We start from the raw sequence: 23,974 nt of genomic DNA on the forward strand, positions 1-23,974 counted from the left end.
TATTTTTATATTTATTTCACAATTGACTTTATTACTAAGATGATAATTATAAATAAACGTAAACAAATTTCAATAATGATGTTTGCCTTTTATAATTTTATTAGCAATCTTAATTATTACAGTCTAATCTAATGACTTGCTCAAAGCCTCAAACATCTGAGAACGCTGCTATAATATCACTAAACAATAAAATATCGATATTATGCTCATTATGTGTAAACGACCTTATGTCATGATTATGACAGCTAAAAGAAAGAAGTCGCGTTTTCTAATTTCTATAACGCGATTCAAGTTTTCAATGTTTCATGTTGTATTATAATATTTTATAACAACTACACTAATACTAGCATTTGTTTAAATAAGTACTTTACTTTACTGAACTGCACAAAACACGTCCTCATTTAAAAGAATAAAGCTTTGAATTACGAGTTTCTTAATTTATATTTACTTGTTTAACTTGAAATCGACATGAATGCTTTGCTAGATTACGGTTCGTCTTCAAGCAGCACAGAAGAAGAAGACAGCAGCGATGAAGAAAAGTAATTATTTTAAAACTTCGAACGCAGTTAATACAATTAAAAAGTAAAGTTTAATTTATACTTCTTGAAACTTTTTAGAACAACAGTAGAAGACCGGAAATATGATGAAAAACCAAAGTTACCGAAACCAACTCTCGGAGAAAATACCCTTCACACATCGGTTTTTTCCAATCCCTTTGTTGCGGAAGAATTAGCTAAAGCTGCCATACTGGAGAAACATGTTAAAATGGTATATGTTGACTTTCTATTTTAGAATAATTATTTTTACATTTAATCTTTATGTTATATTTTCATTAATAAACATTAGTTATATAAGAAAAAACAATATTTCTTTTTGGCTGAAGGCTGAAGTTAGTTGAGAATATATAGAAACAAATGGGATATAAAATAATACAACAAAATTTAATGACTGATGTTTAAACTCATTCCATAGTTTAAATTTTGGTTAAAAATTGGCATACTAATGTTTCCAATATGACATATAATCGTCAAGTACATAGGCCATGAATGTTAAGGTTTCAGGTAAAGACAATACTCAAATGATCAATGGCAAGAAAATATGCTGGAACTATAGAAAAGGCCGCTGTCGGTTTGGGCATAATTGTAAATACGCACATGACTCTGATATACAGAAGTCTAATGAAGAATTAGAGGCTGAAAAACAGGTAACTTATCGTTGTAGTTGTGATAACTTTTAAGTAAAGTAAGTAAAAGTGTAAAAATTTAATGTCATTGTTTTAGAAATTAAAAACAGTTGTGTGTGAAGGAGCAGGCACAATGACATCAGCTCCTCCACCTCAAGTTGAACTTGAAGCCTCTTCAGCAACGGATGATGATGTTTGGGAAACTAAAGCAAGTAAAAAGAAAAAAAGACCTGGACTATCTCAAGGAATTGTTCCTGGCCAGAAAGTTATTAAAATGTACAAGGAGCAGAAAATCAAAGATAGCAACAATAAATGTTAAAATTATTATTATATTTTTATTCTCGCATGTTTTCCCTCAGTACTAGCTGAGATAGGTTTTTAAATATTTTCCTTAAACCAAACATGGGTCTAGTGCCGTCATATTTTAGAAAAAAATTAATGGGACTCTAAAGTTGTTTTCGATTATGGTAATACATGTCACAACATCCATTCATTTAGGTAAAAACATGTAATAATTATGCTTAGCACCCGTGTGAATCAGGGGCAGGTTGCTAGAAGTAAACTGATATTAAAATAATAAATGTAACATATCACATTTCTGCTTTTACTCATAAAAAATAATTAACTTAAAGCAAGTGCAAGAATTAAGGAAACTTTATTTTTCTTATAAATTTCTTAAGCATATGATACTATGAAGCTCATTGAAAAAAGGGTTTGAATTATAAGCATTGCTTGTGACACCTTGAATCAGGAGTCCCATACAACCGCATTGGTTTAATTGGCATAGCCTCTGACAATGCCAGCGCCCCCATTTACAAAAGCTAGGCTAACCACAGGTTCAGTATAGCGGGTCTAGTAGATAGCTTATAAGGATGTACACCTTGAGGTCTTGAGTTTAAACCATTAGTTGAGTTAATAAAAATGTTATTTGATATTTCTGGCTGAACTTATGTTTATGCACTTGTACACTAAAAAGTCCTGTTCAGTAATGTAGCTAGTCTACTTGAAAATGTTTTCGTGGCCAAAATCGGTCAGACGAACATCGTAACGAAATACCTACTATATATCTAAAATAGCAGCACTGTTGAAACTAATTATTTGGCTCGTGACTCGATATTTGTTTACAAGAAGATAGGTATGGATATAGTTTTATGACTTTCTTATTCATTTCTTCTTTTGTATGAATAATAATCGGTTGTTTAATTTAATACTGTACCCTCAATATAATATTATAATCTCAATCGTAAGGCTTCATTGGACAAGTCCCGACTGCGTGGTTAAAACACAATAAACAAACGTGGTTAAACATACTTTATATTTGTAGCCTATTTCCGCCCTGAACCATAGCTGATTATTAAGAAATTCCAAATTAATTCGATTCGACCTGAAAATTCATCCATAAACTACTTTTTGGATAAATTTTCAGGTGACCAGACGTCATGTCATTTCCCAATAAATTTTATTGCGTTTACTTACTAATCATTTATAAATTATTTAAAAAAAAAACGGATATATTTTAGAGTTAACTCAATCAGTAACTTCAAAAAAGATTAGTGATATAGGTATTTTTATTTTACATAGGTTTTAATTCACAATGAAACAAGATATTAGTAAGAAGGCGAAGGAAAAAGCAACTATAAAATAAAACATTTATCAGGCGCACATTTTCTTTATTTGAGAACCAGTGCTAAGTGGTAGAAAACTTATAATTTTGAGATTTAATCCGAAATATAAAGTTGCACAAAAAAAAGTATAAATGGCAGTTCTCCAATAAAAATTAATATATCCGATTACATTTACCTGAAAAGTTTATTCGTAAAACAAAATACCTCTTAATAACGAACCTGCAAATAATAAAGTGCAACTTTTAACAATCGTGTTGGCTTGGTGTTGCCAACAATTAGCAAAGCTGAATTAGCTCTAATATTTTAATTATATAGCACAGCCATTAAAACAGTGCTACTAACATTGACTCCTGCCAAATAATATAATAGCTACATCGTTCATAGTTACAGCTTCTAATGATTTATATTACTTTTGACAAATACTTTCGTAAATTACATCTGAAGATTTTTTAAGTACATTCTAACATTCAATAAAAATAAAGTCACGTCTTAAAATTTGTTTAGTGAATTTCAATAAACACTTACAACTATGAATGTTACTATACTAGAAATAAAATATATTCAGAAATTCATTTTATTTAAATGAATGAAGTGAACTTTTTCATCAAGAAGTTTCATAATTTCACATGTAATATTTTACTAAATTCTATTAAAAGAAAATGCTTCATTTTTCTTAAATCATAATACGAAGTTTATATAATCTGCAATAATACTTCACATAATATATTATTGCAATATAATATATTAAGTACTACATAATGTAATTTAACATACAACACTGTATGGATATATAAAAGGCACAAACAATATTAAGTGTTTCTATATCGATGAAATATTTCATTAGATGTGCACATTTTACTGACGCATGATCTATAGAAAATATTTGCAGTCAAGAAATACTATAAAAATAGTTGCTTTATTTGGCATTTACAATTATTTGATAAATACAGAGAGTTACACAGAGATGTTAAAAATTTTAAATCGCAGATATAATATAGCTTAAACTACAAGTATAATTTACGATTTGGTGTATACTGTAATGTCGCAAAATGGAATTTTATAAATATTATTAAATATAGACATTAAAATGTTTCAAATTTACACCTTAAGAGCATCTTTCTTTGGAATCTTTGGTGATCTTGGCTTCGCACCGTTTATATTTTTTAAGTTATTTAAATCCGTGTCATTTGTCTGTTCATGACCATTCATTTTATGGAGACCACTTATTCTGCTGTAAACTTGGTTCTTCTCTCCGGCGTGTCCATTGACCTTGTTGCAGCTGTGTCCATTCAATTTTACTCCACCGTGTCCATTTAATTTATCAGCTTCGTGGCCATTTAGTCTATTGGCATGACCATTTGTTAAACATTTTACTTGCCCTGATAAACCAAAATAGACTTTTATTCCTCGCAAGAACGTACAACAATCGACACTGGCGTAATTATGTTAGTCACTAGAATAAACTATTAGTATAAATTGTTAGTGTCCACATTCAAACAAAACCTCTTGATCAACATTAGTTGCTACTGCTGGAATTGTCAGTTGTAAGTATATCAGAGTACGAATGTCCCAGAATGACGGCTTTCGTATCTGTAAAGTTATTTTATCTTTAATCTTTGGGAATCCCGACAATGGGATACTACTGGAGTGAGATATAAAATATACACAGGTCAGTGCAAAACACCAGTGTGGCACTAAAAGACAACACTAACACATACTAGGTAAAATAAATACATCGACAAATGATCGTATCAATAAACATAGCTGGATTATCTACTACAACAAATAGGGAATTTTAATTTATTCTAGTTTCAATCATAATTACGCCAGTTTACACAAATATAATACATACATGCACAAATTATAATGGTTAATACGGAAATAAAATTTTCTTTTCATAAAGAGGAATTTAATAACATAAATAAAATATTAAATATCATTCATGCAAAAATAGTTTACTATTTTATATTTTCAATTATTTGTTATTTTTTTGGATAATAGATAAGTTTTTAGCTGAGAATGGCACAGTCTTATTTATTTTAGAGAAGCCGTCAAAAGTGCATAGTTTTAAAAAAGTGTACCCACCGTTATAATCTGAACCCGCGTAGTACTTGTTCGATGTTTTCCAATCTTCTTTTAGAGATAAATTATACATGGAATACGCTGGGTCTCCAGTCACCTCCTTCTCGATGGTTAGGAACTTTGGCAGAGAAGCTAACAACGCGTCCTGATCGTAGGCCGCGCTGTATGTTTCGAGAAGTACCAAGCCGCGACACCTGGAAAGTACATTTTAGGTATTTAGAAAAATATATTTTATTAAATTTTAAACAAATATATAAAATAGATAGCAGCTTTCTAATTTCAAACAACACCTAATTATTTACCTGATCATAAGTCCTCCACCAACATCTCAAGAGATATGGGTAAATGACAAAAACCTTAAGAGAACCAGTTTATTAAACACATTTAAGCATATTTGGATATATACATAGATACAATATATATAGGCGATAAGATGTAACAATATATCACCTGGGATGCGTTGGCTGTCTATAAATGTCCAACTGGTAATATTGATTGTTGAAGATGAAGCAACGGCGTTTCTTAAATATCGTGAAATGGGCATCGTCGCGCTGCGGTAGCATGTTCAGGTAGTCCCTGTGCGTCAACTGAGTACGCACTTCTACGGACTGCCCGTTCGTGGGGTGGAATTTCCTCACAGTGTGAATATAAGACCAGTGGCCCTTCTGACCTCGCTTGCGAAGCCTGACTTGGGCTTTACGGAAATCACTCTGTAAGTAATTATGTACGACGTCGAAGTCTTGGAACGGCGGGAATTCGGTATCTGGGCGGAGAGGACTTTTGACGAGGAACTTGCGTTTCTTGGAGTTGACGTTGAGCCGGTCGCCTGTGTCGATGCCGATCCGCTGGCACACGCAGGCGATCAGACGGTTCATCTTCTTGTCGAAGTCAGTCGAGTTGTCGATGACATCAAAATAGGGATGTCCGATCCAAGCGGCTGCCGCGTTGTAATCCAGCTCCCTGGCGAGCTCCACGCCCTCCGAACGACATGCATGATCCTGTCAAAACGAATCTATTTAGAAATGTTCCATAATTATTAAATTATTCACATGTATGAGACAATCCCCATATAATACAAATAATAATTTAGTTGGCATACTTTATTTAGTAGTCACACGAGTAATGAAATTACTATAAATAGAATCAGGTGAGGAACAATACAATATTCTTAATGAGTTAAAATCCCAGCTAGATTTTATATAAGATACAGGTCTTATTTATCGTAATCCTTCTCTTAATCTCTTATTTAACGACAAACTCTAGTTATCATTTGTTTTGTTTTTCCTCAGATTATATAAGACGGTTTGATGTATATTTGTCACATTTAATCTACTTATTGTATCGTACATTTGATTCGAAATCCCAGTTACTAAAATATTTCATATGTATCAATCAATCGTTGATTGTCACGCGTGTGATAAGCCGTTGAATATTAAATTGGCAGTTGGCCAGTGGAACGTCAATGGTGGGAGTTGCCGTTCGATAATACTAATCCCTAAAAATATATCCATCACACGGTATCAGCTATTTAAAAAAAAAAGTTTTTATAAAATTAACAGCGAGTCAGATATCTAGACACATATAACAACATAGTAATTGTTGATTATTTTTTTAATAGAAATATCAAATAAAATTATTCGTGTATCAAATGTAAATATCTACGAGAGGAATTTACAATAAAATCTAACTTATTTCATAGGATTAGACTTGTTTACAGTTAAATGAGTTATTATCATAGCCTTGGTTTGAAAATAATATCTACATGATAAATGCCAACAAAGCAATCATCGTTATATAGAAGTTACGTATTTATATTACATGAGTCTAAGTCACGTTTTGTACCACATGAAAAAAGTCTATACAAAGTAAAACTTCGTTTATTAATATGATTACATATAATTTTAATAATAGAAATGATCGACAGACATTTCTTAAAAGACATATTAGTCGTTTGCTGGTGACATTTAATAAAGAACCATTATGAATGGTTTTTTTACACCTTTTAATATATGTATGAACCTTAATTTGTTAAGCTTCTAATTTATTATATAAGTATCAGTATCGTACAAAACTATGAAATGGTGTCTCCGTGTTACGAAAGCACACGTTGTTAGATCCAGATAGTATTTCCTTCTAGGATACCTTAGTTATTAAATTCTTATATCTGATCTAATAAAAAATATAGTGTATATATTGTTTAGTAAGACAACTTATATTAAGTATAAAGGAAGTCGTCACGCCACGATTTTATAACGCACTTATCACTATGACTACGTTATTTTCATGTTTACTTATATTCTACAAAAAATGTTGTTTTTTTTGTTTTTTAAATAACTAGCTAGCTTTAAGTACAATTATTTTATTAAAAGAAGTCATCAAAACAAATTACAACAGTAAATTTAGTAGTTCATACATTTATTTTGTGTACATTGAAAAAAATCTAATTTTCACCTTAATTTAATTTGTTTTATTCAGCCTGAGATTGATTAATATTGGATTATTATTTTACTCTTTACGGCTTTCATATAAATCTGTGACATTTACCAATAACAGCCTTACATTGAATGTGTAATTTATCATTTATGCGTATATTATGTAATATATAAACTATATATAAATCACAAGTGTCCAATCCTTGATATTGATATACAGAAAAGTTTTTTGCTATGATAAGATTAAATCAGATTTTAAAACGATATATATTCATATACATATGCTTGTGTATAATATTGACCTTGCTTTACAAAAAAAAACATCGTAATCGAAAGTATCATGTAATCGCTATTTCACTTGTCTTTGGAAAATATTATAAGGAAATTCATTTCAATCATAACTTACATTTGCGAGGAAAACATAAATGTGCTAATCATAAGTTTTTAAATAAGTACGTTTAATTCAAATGAAGTGTACATTATTATCAACAAACACACCATTGAAATGGAACAAAAGTGTTTAAATTGATTACGGCGAATGCATTAAACATAATACATAATTTATAAATGAATAAATTATTATTAGTATTATATAATTAATCATAACTTTGGCATGACATATTAGTTTATTTCGAATGTCGTTTTTGCGGAATACATAATAACTGTTATTTTAGGGCCTTATAAATACCAAGAGGAGAGATGGCTCAGTGGTTAATAAAATACGTGAATGTTAACCGAAGATAGCCGATTCAACAAGCACACAAGCACTATTGAATTTTCATGTGCTTATAATTCATCGCGCGATGAAGACTTCGCGAAGAAATGTGTCAAATGAAAATGTTCCAAACGTGTACGTATACACAAACCTGCATTGAATCAACTTGCCCAACAATGTGATTCAACATTCGCAGACATAAATTATCATACAAATGCCCTTTATTTATATTACAGTACATACCTCAGTGGAATAGAAGTCTTCAGCTCCGTTAGCCGCAGAAACCATATGTACGATGTGGTTGTATCTGTTATCCCGCAATTCAACACTGTTCCAGTTGTTAGCGCTCAACATCGCCTCCCACTTTTCCTTTGATATAACTGTAAAACAATAGTTAATCTTTATCACTTACTAAATACAGACATCACGTAATACATATCTTACGATTGGTATTTTGTTTGTTTATAAATATATTAGAATAACTACTGTATGCTATTTGATAATAAATTAAATAAAATATAAAACAATAAGATTTAAATAGGACTATTCCGAGCTAAGAGTCGAAGACGGGAGTTTTTGTTGAACCCATCTCTATGGTGGTAGGGAACCAACCCGTAATACCATTCCTAAGGAGGGTTGGCATCAGGCATCGTAAATATAACATGCTATAATTCGACTCAGGTATATTGCGCTGACTTTTTAACCAGACGACAATATACGTAAAATTGAAAATCGTTATTTGTTTATTTCTATATTGTGTGGCAAAAAGAAAATTTCTCTTTTTCTTTGAAATCCTTTGCATAATTCAATGGGAAGAAAGGGCAAAGCAAATTATATATAGACATTCGCGGACTATTCAAGTGAACTAGATTTTTATTCTATATTAATATAAATTCTACTTTAATTGTTTAACTATTGTTTGGCTATTAAACTTGTTTTTAAATAAAAGAAATGTCTATATATCATGCGTTGATGACGCACGTGTTCTTAGATAAATAACACGCGATTCTAGGTTATGACGTTAAATATTAATAATAAATTACATAATTATTTTATATAATTGAAATTGCATAATTTGTTCGTGAAAAATTCTTGATTTTCTTTAGATTATCAACTTGATGGACAATGAAATGAGTTTCAAGCGCAATACACGTTAGTGCTCCGCTTCCTGTCTTAGCGGCAAATATAATCTTTCTCAATAAATGGGCTATCTAACGGGATAAGTTTATTTTAAACTATACTATTTAAAAGAATATATTAAGGGATATTATCGCGTGCAAACAAACAAACCCTAGATTTATAATATTAAAGATTTGGTGCGATAACAAACAAGCAACATTGTAGCTATCGCTTTCTTTACATGCATATAAAATGATGAAATAATATAATAATGACAGTCTAGAACTAAAATCAATAAATATCATTATATATATAAAAGTAACTCGTGTCGCTTACTTTCATAGCTAAATGGAACGAAGTCAGCTTGAACTCGAAGAAAGGACATAGACTACTTACGACCTACGACTTATAGCACGCGGGCGAAACTAGTTAAAATTAAATTAAAGAATAATATATAACAAAAGTCTTGAAATATACTTTAGTCGAGAGGGTTCTTACTTTTATATACACTTTTGAAATTCAATTAAATATAAAGCTCCCATAGCTTATCAGATTATAACGGAGAAATCACCTACAGGAAGTGACATTTCATACCAATTACAATAGATACATAATAAAAAAAATGTTTAATTTAAATATGGCACGAAAATCTGGGAATAGGTACTAATTACACGCTTTTTATCGTCTATACGAATTCTTCTTTTATCATTCTGTTTTATTTTTTTAACTTATTATTCATTGAATTGTCATTACTTTTAATTTTTTTAATGGGGTCCAAGAGAACAATAGGAGGTATAAACAGAATCGTTCTTATAAGCTAGCCCTCAGACCAACGAAGCACCGGCTAAGTTTTAACCGATCCCGATAGCATTTTATATATTATATTATCCCATTGAATAATTTCACACATTCATTTATGGGTAAAAAAATTAAATTATATTTATTTCTTAATGCTTGATTTTTTTAGTATTTAATGTATTATATAAACGACACTATCAACCTTCATCGCACACGTCATGTGATTATGAGAATTTCTCTTAAACAATGGCTCTAAACAGACCATTGATTGAATTCCACTAAATGTTTTCAAAATATCTATGATATTTCCGTGAAATGATCATGTTCATAAATTACATAGTAGTTTTTTGTTATTAATAAAATTATAAATGCTAAAACTAAAGAAATCATTTATTTGGCTATATTTATGCCTAGGTGCAGCACGAAAGCGGTATTTTACTGCTACCATGGGTCGTGGCGCGATTTTATAAATGGGCTATGTAATGCAAAAAGTTTATTCCAAATCGAAGCATTTTTGATTTTATATGGTCGACTTACTGAACATGCACCTGTTTATAATGCCATTATAATACTAAGAAAAATAACTGATTTAAAAAAAAAATGAGATGTCGTTGAACTTTTATGACCGTCTACTGTACTATCACATAAACATAAATATAAACGGCGGACAGGACAGTTTAATATTCGTACGAAACAACGTCTATATTATAAATAATATTATACATAAATATTTACAATAATAATAAATCTTAGTAATATTATATATTCGAAAGTTTTAATGGCTAATATTTGTGTGTTAATAACGCGAAAACTAAATGACACATAGATTAGTCTGAAAAAGCACATAGGGTTCATCCCTAACACACGCGTCTTAACCGCAGCCCTCCCTACACGTTAGCAAAGCCGCGGGCGGAAACTAGTAATATAATAAATTATATATGTATAATTTTTACTATTTTATCAAAGAATAAATAGAACTCTATCCAATTAAAAATATTAGCGATTGTTCAATAAAATACTAGATTTGTCTCTTTCTATCATTACTGATTTGTGTTTTAAAATTAAAAGCTTTGTTTAAATAATCAAATATTAAAATATAGGTAAAACCGTTAAAAATAATCCGTACTATGTACATAGTTATAAACCCTAAAAAGTATTAAAACGTATATGTTGGCAAAGTGGCATGTTGATACCATTAATCATATAATTACACGTTCTCGACGACACGCATCATTACTCGGAGACACCTAAAAGCGTCGTAGATGTCATTAAGCTAAAAGCTCTATCTTTTGACCTTGAATATCCCTTATATACTTAAAGTATATGTATACGCATTTACAACGTCTAGTCATCGTGACATTTCTGCTCATGTAGATGATTAGGAAATAAATTATGTCTGTAGCTTATCTATATCTATGATTATTTTGTAATATACGTACGAAGTAAAACGAATACGAATACTACTAAGACATTACACACATTAAAACGTATGGACATCGAAATAAAAATGATAAACATGCGTGACATTACATAGCTATTGTTAAATTAAATTGCGTTATCACTTTTCCCAATACGCATATATGATTGATTTTATTGAATTAAAAACAAATAAACTGAGATAAGAAAACTTTGTATACGTACAATAAAAACAATTTGTGATAATCATATCAGCCGAAAGTAGATTTTATATTAAATTATATTTATATTTAATTTATTACTCAAAAAAACTTTAACTAGAGCAACGTACTTAGTGCACGAGTTTGAGGTGAGGTAAGTATCTCTCTTTTATCAGGTAATTAGTTTAAAAGTTACTTTGTTTTTTTTTACCGAAGAGCGAAAATAAGCTTTTCATTTCGCATATAATTTAAATCGAATTATAAGAATTATATGACCGAGGTGGGTATGCTACTCTATTACTAGCTTTATGCAGCTTTATGCCTCGTCTGTGTGTACAATCATGTATTATTGTGTATTATTGTGTGTGTATTATGAAATATTGTAATGACTCAGTATAATTAATGGTATACAAGTTGTGCACCAACGGTGTATGAAGTGGATTACAATACCACTTCTGACTGTGCCAATGTTCTGAGCGATGGTGGTCACTTGCGGTCTGATGAACCCATTTGGACGGGTGCATCTTTCATATGGGTTTATTTAGTTTATTATGATTCATGAGTTATGATTATCAACCTTCAACATATTTTACCACAATCCGTAGTCCGAAAATAATAATCAATTTTCTTATAAAAATAAAAAACAAATATTGACGATAAGCGTAATTCCCCTAAAACAAATGACTCATCGTAATACTCACATGCACTAGCGTCCATGGCTCCTCGGTCGCATATTATAAGGCAGTTCCGTTGACATGTTCGTCCCAGTTCGAAAAACGTGTTCTCGATCTGAATCATGGTTTTCAATAGATTCTCCTGGAACTTCATTGCTGTAACAATAAAAACGTGATTTTTAGAGTTTTTTTATTGATATTGCCATTTTAATTTACATCGTATATATGTCACAAAAAATAATGAAAAAAAACATTTGATAAATTATATATTTATAGGACGAAATTAAATGAGTTCCTAAATTTGCAGAATCAATTTTATAATCTAAGCATAATGAATACATTGCATAATTAAATATCATTTAAATATGTATATCGAAGTTTTTAAATTAAAACGTTAAATTTCCGCCTGGTTCTGAGAGACTGGAATATAGTCATCCTCATCCCAGTAGATGACGTTAGAGCAAAAAGGTCTCCATCAATCGAGTTGATAAGTACCTCAACCAACAATGACGAATTTCATGGGTACGCCACTCCGAGGCCCGGGTTTGATTCCCGGCCAAGTCGATGTAGAAAAAGTTCATTATTCTTCTATGTTGTCTTGTGGCTGGGTGTTTGTGGTACCGTCTTAACTTCTAATTTTCCATAACACAAGTGCTTTAGCTACTTGCATCGGGATCAGAGTAATGTATGTGTTGTTGTCCAACCATACGGCGGCGGAAAACCAATGCACTAGCAGAAGCATTTTATTAGCTCTACCTAATATTTTATTTATACAGTTTATACTTTGTCAGACCCGAAATAAAAGGGATAAGGATATGTTAATGGTTATAACATCATATTCAGGGTTAGAACGAGCATGAAACAATACAACCGGATGTAGGTATGATGCTATAATACGCCATATTTATCAGAATTTACGAAATTTGAAACAGAGCCAAAGCAAGAATCATTATGTTTTTCTTTTGTATAATGGAACTTTATTATAATTATTATCATGTAATTAAAAAAATAAAAATGGAATTTAATCACAGTTAAGTTTGTATTTGCAATCAGTTTTATTATGTAATTAAAGTTATAACATTACATAATATGCTTGAGTAATAATGATAATTTATTGTTACGTGGTTATTAAGAACCCAGGCAAAATCATCATAAGAATAATATCCTCCTGTCCGAAAACGACCACGGCCGCTATCTTCAGCGGAGATAAGATAACGCGAGAATAATATAGAGCACACGTATTTGCACAAACACAGGGAACACTGACAAATGGGAGTACCCGACAACTCCTATCCAGAAAAATCCGGTTTTTATTCGGAGCACTGGGACCTTATTGCCGCACAAAGATGGTACCGCTGGTACTGCTACTGGTTTTAGTTTGAACTCCGTAGCAATTCGTGTCGGTTAGTCCCACACAAACAATATACGCAAAGGAAACGAGTAAAAACGGTTTTCAATAAAAAATACATTAGACAAACAAGGTTTTAATGTCCATTATAATAGTCACTTATACACATTGCTTGTTTATAATAAACAAAGGTAAATAATTATACGAAGTGCTCTCTTATAAATATTGATTCATCATGTTTTTTTTTAACGACCAGCACTTGGCTTTATATTATTAGTAATAAAATCTCATGCTAAAATATTAGTATTTAATATCAACGTTTATAGGAAATAAATAGTCTCATCCGTAATTACTAAACGGATATAAAATATCCGTTGTTTAATAAGAGTTTTATGACTCAATAATAATATTTTAATATAATTTAAATTTCTTAGCTAAATATTAAATAACATTTGCTAAACGCAACGCAACTTGAACGCAATTGAGCAGCAACAATCCAAACCTACTAAGCCCTTCACATTTATAATATTAATATAATAAATTATGGAATTCAATTTATATAAACTTTATCAACATTATTACTAAATTGTATACGTATAAAAACAAGTACAATGTATTGAAGTTCCACAGCCTTTTTTTATTTATGGCAATAATAGATAAGCCAACGGGCCACCTGCTGGTAAGTGTTGCTAGTCGTAATTACACATTTACACTGTAAAAGTTATTACTAATACTATATATTGCTAGTGAGTGATCAACCGTGGGAGCTAAGTGAATAGCTCTTGTATCTATAAATACACAAGTGTGCTCACCCATAATATACAAAATAGTTATGAATTAAAAAATTACGTTATATTTTTCTAAAATTAACATATTCGCAAACTATCGATATATGTACAACAACAATATAATCTCTACAAGTGACAAGAAAAGGTCAGAGATGACAACTCCCAGTCTGTCCCAAATAAAATCTAGACGAGGTTGTCTGGCAAAGAGATGAAAACATTTTTTTTCTATTCAACTTAATACAAGAAAAACATTTATTACCGGCTCACTGTATTATTTCAACGCATGTCAACGATAAAACTAAAATATTGAGTCATCATAAATGCATTGTTTAAATTGGCTCTCGGGTTGCTCGTCACAGCTAGTAACTGAGGTTTGAATTACAGACTTATCCTGTAACCGTAAGTCGATACTAATTCTTTTATTACAATAGCGTAAATATATCCAATTATAAAAGCGTGGAATGTACTTCTGATAACATTTTTAATTTGCTTAAAACTTACGTATTTAAATCCTACGTCAATTTATGATAATCTTATAAATACGAAAATGTGTTTGTTTGTTACGCTTACGCCGTTATCTATTTCTAATTTCAGTAAAGATCCCAAACCTAACATGAATAGCATCCACGTCATGATAAAAAGGGATTAACAATAGCGGTAAATATGAAACGCATATACATATGATTTATACATGTGTATACACATTACATATTATACCTTTTGTTCTGTTCTGTTAGGGTTAACGCCTTGATGTGTCATCCGTTTTGGCAGATTTATTCGGCGACGACCGTATAGTACTAGCGACGGAGCGGCCATGGTTACCTCGCTACGTTTTATTTTCAGCGTATGCCAATGAACCACTGTGCAAAGTCTGAACAGTATTTTTTGTATATTTTTTACAACTAGAGGAATCTGTTCAGAAAACGAAGTAGGACGTATAAAAAATGCAGTAGACATAGGTATAAAAACCTTGCCAATAAGTGACGGAAGCGGCGCCGCAGACCAATTATGTTTTTTTAAAAGCATTTTTTGCAAGACTCGGAAATAATTATTTTTATAATAAATCATCTTTTGCTCTCGGCTTAACGATAATCGTAAAATTATTAAATTGATAAAAACAATTACAGTAGTTGTCAAATAAAAATCGTGCCGTTTTTCAGCAAAGAATTATTTTTTTATATAAACTAGAAAAGTAGTCTATTGATTTGTTTTCATTTATTTGATTTGAAATGTTACGTGTGCACTGCAGTATTCCGAAGGCGCAATTTTGAACGCAACGTTTATTTGTCTATCGGAAGCCAAAAACAATGCAGCTTTCTATATTTTGCTTCATGAAATTTAGTTTCACGAAAGAATAAAAACAACAAAATATGTATTTCGTGAACAGTTACATTAAAGGTATATACATAACTATGAATATATATTTGTATGTATTTGATTTTTTTAAATGAACTCATTGTTTGGTTTGGGAAAAATATATTAGGACACATTATTTGCAAGCCAAATAAAAGCATAAAAATCGTTTATCGTTTCATTGTAACTTTCTTTGTAGAGATTCAGTTACAGATAATATCTTCAGTGGCAAATTACAAGTCTCGACTAGACGTAAGAGGACATTTGCTAGGCATCGCTACGAAGCAAAAACGTAATAAAACCAACATAAAGCAACGTTTTTACGGCTTCTTATATCTGTTATTATTACAGCGTGTGGTCGTGTTTAATTAGCTGAAGTTTATGTATTCAGCCATTGACAGGAATCATGGAATTTATATCGTGCTCTTAGCAATTAGAAGAATAATTTGTCGATATTCGCATACAACGTAGAGCTATACAGACATGCGATAAGTTTATACGAGTTACGAGAGGTTATCAGATAGCAAATTATGGTGTTTATTTATACTTAATTGTAAACATGAGCCATCTGTTTAAGATATAACTGATTATTTTTGATAATAATTAATGTGTATACTTTATCATAATTATTAATATGTTTCTGTTATGATTTACCTTGGTAACTTAGTGAGGCGCTTCTTGGCTCATGATATCCAAATGCATATTGTAGAAACGTACTTAATATAACGTTCATTACACGAGATTGGAACGGGTATCGACTAACATATACAAATTATATAACACAGTATATGAATATACATATTTTAATAGCTTTTGAAAGACAGTTAGCGATAAGAGAACGCCGTGAACTTGACAAACATGACACTTCATTGTCACTACATACTTTGTATATTTTAATACCTACATTACGTAAACACAAACAGCATGTCGTGAGGACAAAGCAAAATAGACATCTAAGGAAACTCTATGATAAGCTACATATGGTAAATACATATCGAAATGAATGAAATTTAACATACTCTCAGTGTTTTATGAAAATTATTATAACCATGTTTTTTTTTTAAATATTTTTAAGAAACAAATAAAAACTTTTCATACGGAAGTCAAGGACTAACATACTTCAGCCCAACATTTAACGACAATCAATGAACTTACTTCATTACGTATTATAATTTTATTCCGAAAGGTCAAAGACATAACTTTCAAATCAAAGACGAATTGCTATAAAAGTTTTATGTCAGTACAGTCGAAACGGTTTTCAAATAAACATAAAATGATAATTACAAATTCATATAAATTTGTAATCATGATAATAAATAAAATATATTATCTTATTGTATTTCTTATCTTATTGTTATTCTTTTATGTACTGGAAAAGACTAGTTTCGCTTTAATTATATCGTAATATTTTGACAAATTGTTTACTATTAATAAAATCGCAAGTAACCGGGTCCGAAGAGCGAAAGGTTATCGTCGTTTATCTACAGACAAAATTGCGGGAAATACATCAACGAAAAGACTATTGTATATGTTACTTACATATTAAAAAAAATATATAATCTTATTTAAAAATAATAGCGCGAAACCAATTAAGAAATTAAATTAACACCTTCGGAATATTACGACGTAGATACATGAAGACCTAGAAATGCTTTCGCTTTAATAACAACGCTCCGTTTGAAGTAATACACGAGGTTTTCTTGCTTATTTTACAATTTTGAAAGTACGATTATTTTTAAACAGAAATATTTCGCAACTTAAACAAGAAAATATAAACGTTATTTCCTGTCCCTCGTTACGCAGACGGTTATAAATAACGGAATTGTTTGATATTACTTCGTTTTAATTTAAATATCGCGTGACTTTGAATCAACATGCTATGTCAACTTTATTGTTCAATACTTCTGTCATTCTCTGTCGTAACGAGATCAATTACTGTTAAATCATAGGGTCTTGATTTCACAAATTTTTCAAGCTATGTCTACTATATAAATACAAAATTGTCTTACTGGTATTTTATAACCGCGCTTTAAAATAAATCTTTCAACTGATATGCTGAGCAGTTACGATTATGCGGTTACTGTTTTGCATAATGAAATAACTTGAAAGACTTTTTTTAAACTAAGAACTATTTATGAACCCCTTTAGACAGAAAAATATAAGCCAAACTAATATTATAAATGCGAAAGCAACTCGATCTGTTACCTCGTCACGCTTAAACCGCTGAAACGATTTAGATGAAATTTGGTAAAATGTAAATAGATCTGGTCCCGGAGAGATAAAATGGGAGCCGAAAATGTATATACTATAGAGTTGTATAAATTTCGCGTAAACCCGTGTGTACAGCTAATAATTTCGTAGTTTATTGTTGTGTTAAAATTTGAGCTGTCATCGTTTGTCATCAGTCCCCATTGAAAACTTCAAACTAGACATAACAATAGTAATTTGGCAATGATAAGATGGACATTGATCATGTGTCTCTCGTGACGTATCGCTCGAAAAACATTAAAAGTATATTGACGTCATCTTATGAATAAAAACCGTGTAGAGAACATTTAAAGAACTTAAATATGTACACATAAACAGAAAAAGTATCCGAATAATCAATAAAATCTACTATACAAACTATCATTGAAAATCTAGCTAATTATAACATAACCAAGTAAATAATAGTTCGCAGACTGGCCTCATCACGCATAATGATGATGAATGATAGGTACCTAGTTTTAATGAAATTACCGTAATTAAGGTTCAGTGGCGCTGTGTAGGTGTATAATGTATTAGCACTAATCAATATACCATTTAGCGGGACTACGGTGGAAACTCACCACAGTCACCTTGTATCGCCCGTGCTATAGCGGCGGCGGTGCACCTTTTGCAACGACCCCGACATTCCTCATCAGGGACAGTTATTACATTTTCTGCTAACAGCACAACGTAAATTTTCATCATACCGATGAATAAAAACCTATTGAAAACGTCATTCAAGTGATCTATAAACGAACAATGCAATTTAAAAGTGAAATTCTCATAAAGAAATAAAATAGATACAAGGTAACCGTTAAACAAATATTTTGTAATAAAACTTATTCGAACTGAGAAAACATTGTTACGATTATACCGGACGACCCAATCCTTATGTTTTAGTTTGATAAAGACAAAACAAAGGCTACATTATTGATTTTTTCTATGAACAATATATTTTCAACACCGGAGATGACGATTTCGATTACGTAAACAAAACATCGTACACGAAACAGACGAATTACACCCACACAGTACCAAAGAACCTGATGTTTACAATTAGCATTGACGTCATAATAAAACAACTTATCGTAAACGATTTGATTTTACCGTTTGACGTGTATCGATATATAACTTCATTAATATCGTTTTCGATGTAAATTTTCATCCGAGATGAACGTGCATAGAAAGAACTTGTTTCAATCTAGATTACACCGGATACAGGTGAACAGAGCCAACGTCACTTAACGATAACATCGAGAGACCAGTGTGAATTGGATTATAGCGATACATAAACGATTGAATCGAGTAATAGTCGGTCATTTCGAGTATGATATTATGGAACTTGTTAATGAACTGGAAACAATGTAATTGTTTGCTAAATTGTTCATCGTAGAGTTGAACATTAAGCTGGTTAAGATGTGTTATTAATTGACATTATTTATTATACTCGAAGGAGAAATATCTTAACATGTTATGACAGACACTTAGCATTTAAATTGCATTTCATATAACATAGTCCATTCCGATCGAAAGGGCTCTATTGTGTGCTACTAACAATTCTTGATTAATAAATCTTTATTCGTAAGTAACACACTCCATTTAACTACTTATATCCACTTTAATTTTACTTCCATATTTCTAATAGCAGTTTCGTCGACTTACAAAACGTCATTTTTTCTCAAATCCGAATTGTATATCATAGATTATTCAAACTCTCCATCGCGTAACTTATGAGGATTAATGTAATATAATTTGGCTTTTGTCCTCTTGTGTCTGAATTATATGCTATGGTTTTAATAATTTAGAATTTTTATTGGATATTCATCTCATGCTCGACGGTAGACGTAAAACCGAGAGTACAGCCACGCATGAGTTAAATGAAATTTCGCCACATCCACCATCCCACATGAATGCAGCGAGGTGAAAAAGGTGCATACCATCTTAGAAAAAGAGACCTTTGCCCACCGAAGTGAAATTTCCTTTTTGCATTACACTTCAAATTGCTTTTTTTATTGCTGTACAAAAATAATTTAAAATAATTTAACATCACAGCCGGATTTTTTCAACAATTATACAAGTGGATTTCATGTAAATCAATGCCAAACGGAATCTGTTTTTACGATCGTATATCTTTTGAACCACTGCTCGTTCCCCGCTATTGATAGGAATGTGTTAAAGACATCTACGTAACAATGCAAGTCAATCTCACGCTGGTGTTAGTGTATTCTATTTTAAATGTATATCCAGACTAGCCCTGAACGTGACCCTGAAGCGATTGCGTCAAAGAACAACTCGCGTGGCCAACCGCGAAGCCCCATAAAAGTACACTTATCAAGAATTTCTATTTATATGTAAGGAAAAATATTGATACAAAACATATAATTTCAACGAGATACGTGTACTTACTCAACCGTCCTTGAATTTAACGGATTAAAAAGGTTTCAAAGATTACTGCGAACTAACCGCACAGCACTTTTAAGTCTGTCGGGTACATAATTATTTCATGTTATTAAAACATATAAATAAAAATAAATACTTTAAGAAAAATAAACAGTGCAAAATTATGCTACGTAAAAATATGTACGTAATAATAGTATTTTAATATTAGTGTTATATATGATTTAGAAGATTGCTTCATCCCTATAGCACGGAGACGCTCAAAGCGCAAGTTTTTTTTTTGTAAAGTAGAAAGTGAAATGTAGAACTAATTTCAGTTAGAGATAACGTTCTCGCGGTATCGTTTGCGTATTCATATCTTAACTATAAAAAGATACACGTGACGATAAAGCTTCATTAGTTAGCAGTAACAGAAAGCTACTGAAACGAAAATAAATAGAGCACGTGACGCGGCCAACCGGGGCAAGTCGCTTTATTCGTAAATTGTGACGACAACACAATAATATTCATTTACACGGTTATATAAGAATTCGAGGAATGATAAATTAAATATGACTTATAAGATGCATACGTTCATACATGTCACAAATATTATCATTCGTTCAGTGAGGACAAATTAATGCACGAACAAGAACAAATTAAATGCATTATTACGCATTATAGATGGAGCATGGCTTCGCACATGGTTGAATATTTCCTTCACGACAATTCTAATCACTTTTAATGTTAGGATTTTAGTTGTAAACGAGTACAATTTATTTTTACACGTGCCAGGACACATCATGCTTGTGTTCTATTGTCATGTAATTAATACGAAACAATGAATTCATGCAAACATCAACCATGTATTTAATATGTATGGATAATTTTTACTTTGGACAAGTAAGTTTTTTAAATTTGCCTTTATTAATAATAAATAAATAGTGTTCACTATATAAGTTTAAAAACAAAAAACAAAATTCAGTATTTAATTTACTGTTTTGCATTTATCACATTTTATTAGGTACTTTATTTAAGAAGTGACACGCCAAGAAATATATTTACACACGAATAGGATATTATAGCGAACTTGGCAGTGAAAAGTCCCTTTCGCCTTACCTTACGCGAACCAAACATAGATAGGCGTGACTTTTACTGTCAACCCCATTGCCGTTATTAATAAAAAAAAAAACCTTTCAATTTGTAATTTAAAGTGTATACTCCGTAAATTTAACACGTAAAAGTATCAATTTCCTACAACCTACAATAATAATATATAATATTTTCTATAGAACTATAGTTATTATATACTGATAATGAAAATTCGCTACAGTAATTGTTGTTAATTTTAATCGCTTTGTAATATCGAGGTTTCGAAGCGTAAAAAATTAATTGTTCATTAATTAGCTGGAACAATAAGATTTTATTTTTATTTTATTCGTCAGATATGACAAAAGCGAAATAACCCGAAGGGATAGTATATAATAGAAAAATATGCAAAAGCTATTCTTGGACACAAATGGAGTGAATTATTGTACTGATTTCTGGCACGCTGAACTTGCTGACAGCAATGACACTTGCTTGCTAATGTTTAAAAAAAATATAGTATATTTTATTTCTGTATAATTTATAAAATGTTATGGCCTCTTTTTAGGTTTGTTTCTATTTTGTTTGTTTATTATACTCTTAGTAATATGAAGTATTAAAATTATAACTAAAAATTAATATTTTATGAAATAATTCTTACCTTCATCTGGACTGAGATCTGCAAACTTTATACCGCCACTGTAAAAGAAACAAAATAATTGAAGAGGTTTGTTAAGATCACACAAAAAGAGATCATATACAAATTGTGTAATATTTATATAGAAAAAATTCTTTAGAGCAAATATAATAGAATTATCACATTTAACTATTTTAAGACAAAATAACACAAATGAACAAGTTTTTATTAAGTATAGACAAAAGTATTTGCTAAAAAAATACAACAATTTACAAAAATCAATTTATTGAACTGCTGACCACTACTTTACTTTACCTTTTCTTTTTATGAATCTAATATGACTTATGATCAAATATTTCATAGACTATTTATGCATGTAGATGACAATTTTAAAAAGAGAAGGGTCTAAAAAAATCCTAATGGATTTTTTTAAATTATTGATAATGCAACTTGCACTTTGAAAGTGTGGAGGTTGCACTTCGTACCTTAAGAGGACGGTAGCCGTTTCCGGCACCCGGAACACCTGGAAATAAACACAATGTGGAACAATGTTTTATTGGATCTCCTTACGGAGAAACCATACCAAATATGAACCACAAGGAACATCTTTCAAACCAACAAGCAACGTTTTTTTTTTTTTTTTTTAATTAATTATATTTAAGGACATTTTTAAAACTTGAAACCTCTATAAAAATATTAAGAGATATGATAGAATTATAATTTTTAGAAGTTATTTAACTCTTAAACTGTTGTAAATGACAAATATAACAAACACAATAATATAATCAATACGATATATTTAAAGATATAATACGTGAGTACAAGTAAATTCTTTGTTATGTTATGGATTTATGTAGTGAAATATTAAAAAAATAATTATTACCTTCCATCCCAAGTTTTCGAAGAATGTGCTAAGTCGGGATTGTCCAGTAGTTTTGCCGCCGCAAGGCCCTGTTTAGGTTAAAGAGTAATATGGATTGTATGAAATCGGTGCCAAGTCTCCACGTGTATTAAAATCTAATTATTTATAATTGTGAAAATAACACAGTAAGGCTTTTCTAATAGAATTGATTGAAAAACGATTAATTTAAAAACGTAATTCTTTATCTCGTACATATTTTTAATTAATATTTTAATGTTTCTTACCTCCAGTCAACACTAACTTAAACACAATTTTCTGGGATTGATTCGCCATTTTATTCAGACGCATTTAAACGCATAAATACAAATTAAGACTAAATTATACTAAGAGGTTTGGACACGTGAATATCATAAAATAGTGAAAGATACGAAAATGTTACACAGAGCCATCACAGCAAACTGCGCATCGCCTGACAGGCGCGCGACGAAATGAAAGACGAAATGAAGTTAAAATTATGAATCACAATCGAAGCTCAAAGACTAGATAGTGACGTTCAGACATCGAATGAATCGGCATCAAGAAATCGTACAAATAATTTTGACTTGACTTCAAAAAAAAAAGGTATTTTTTATTATAAAATTTTGCAAGAGAAAAATCTGAATATTTTAAATTTATGATATGTCATCTATATTATCTTAAGTATTATATATAAAAATGAGAGACGAAATTTACTTTTGTATTTCTCACTATGTAAAGTTTGAGAATATTATTTTTTTAATGTTATAAAGCAATACTTTAATATATATATATATAAAATAATAAGTAATCGCTAACTAGGACATCTCACGTAATTTATAAACTTGTTTATAAAACAAATATTAATTATTCAGTTTATAATTTTAAAAAAATCTTCATTATAATGTGAAAGGCTATCTGGCTAAATGCGTCGTATAATGATTATTGATTTTTAACGAAGACGAAAACGAATAACTCGTTTTCTATAAAAATGCTCTTTTCGTACTAATTGTTATAA

The 23,974-nt window shown here is 30.6% G+C and overlaps 2 protein-coding genes across 4 annotated transcripts; one reads left to right on the forward strand and one right to left on the reverse strand.

The window, feature by feature from the left end:
* The first annotated feature begins 229 nt into the window (after positions 1 to 229).
* On the forward strand, positions 230 to 1,508 carry LOC125064744. The gene is made up of 4 exons (XM_047671943.1): positions 230 to 539; positions 618 to 768; positions 1,055 to 1,204; positions 1,281 to 1,508. The coding sequence occupies exons 1-4, from the start codon at positions 469 to 471 to the stop codon at positions 1,500 to 1,502; spliced, it is 594 nt and encodes a 197-aa protein (XP_047527899.1). The 5' UTR covers positions 230 to 468; the 3' UTR covers positions 1,503 to 1,508.
* A 1,224-nt stretch (positions 1,509 to 2,732) lies between these two features.
* On the reverse strand, positions 2,733 to 23,446 carry LOC125064478 (TRPL translocation defect protein 14). Of its 3 annotated transcripts, XM_047671542.1 has the most exons (9): positions 23,226 to 23,446; positions 22,963 to 23,030; positions 22,565 to 22,602; positions 22,104 to 22,141; positions 12,272 to 12,400; positions 8,281 to 8,417; positions 5,341 to 5,888; positions 4,894 to 5,084; positions 2,733 to 4,187 (listed from the first exon to the last, which is right to left on the reverse strand). In XM_047671542.1, exons 1-9 carry the CDS (start codon positions 23,287 to 23,289, stop codon positions 3,907 to 3,909), a joined length of 1,494 nt encoding a protein of 497 aa, XP_047527498.1. In that variant the 5' UTR covers positions 23,290 to 23,446; the 3' UTR covers positions 2,733 to 3,906. The 3 variants fall into 3 exon arrangements, with proteins under 3 accessions (XP_047527498.1, XP_047527500.1, XP_047527499.1); XM_047671544.1 differs by lacking the exon at positions 22,565 to 22,602 and having other exon boundaries at positions 23,226 to 23,242; XM_047671543.1 differs by lacking the exons at positions 22,104 to 22,141; positions 22,565 to 22,602; positions 22,963 to 23,030; positions 23,226 to 23,446 and adding an exon at positions 18,562 to 18,700.
* Positions 23,447 to 23,974: the final 528 nt, after the last annotated feature.

The sequence above is a fragment of the Vanessa atalanta genome, chromosome 6, assembly GCF_905147765.1.
Source record: "Vanessa atalanta chromosome 6, ilVanAtal1.2, whole genome shotgun sequence".
In the NCBI taxonomy this organism is placed as follows: domain Eukaryota; kingdom Metazoa; phylum Arthropoda; class Insecta; order Lepidoptera; family Nymphalidae; genus Vanessa; species Vanessa atalanta.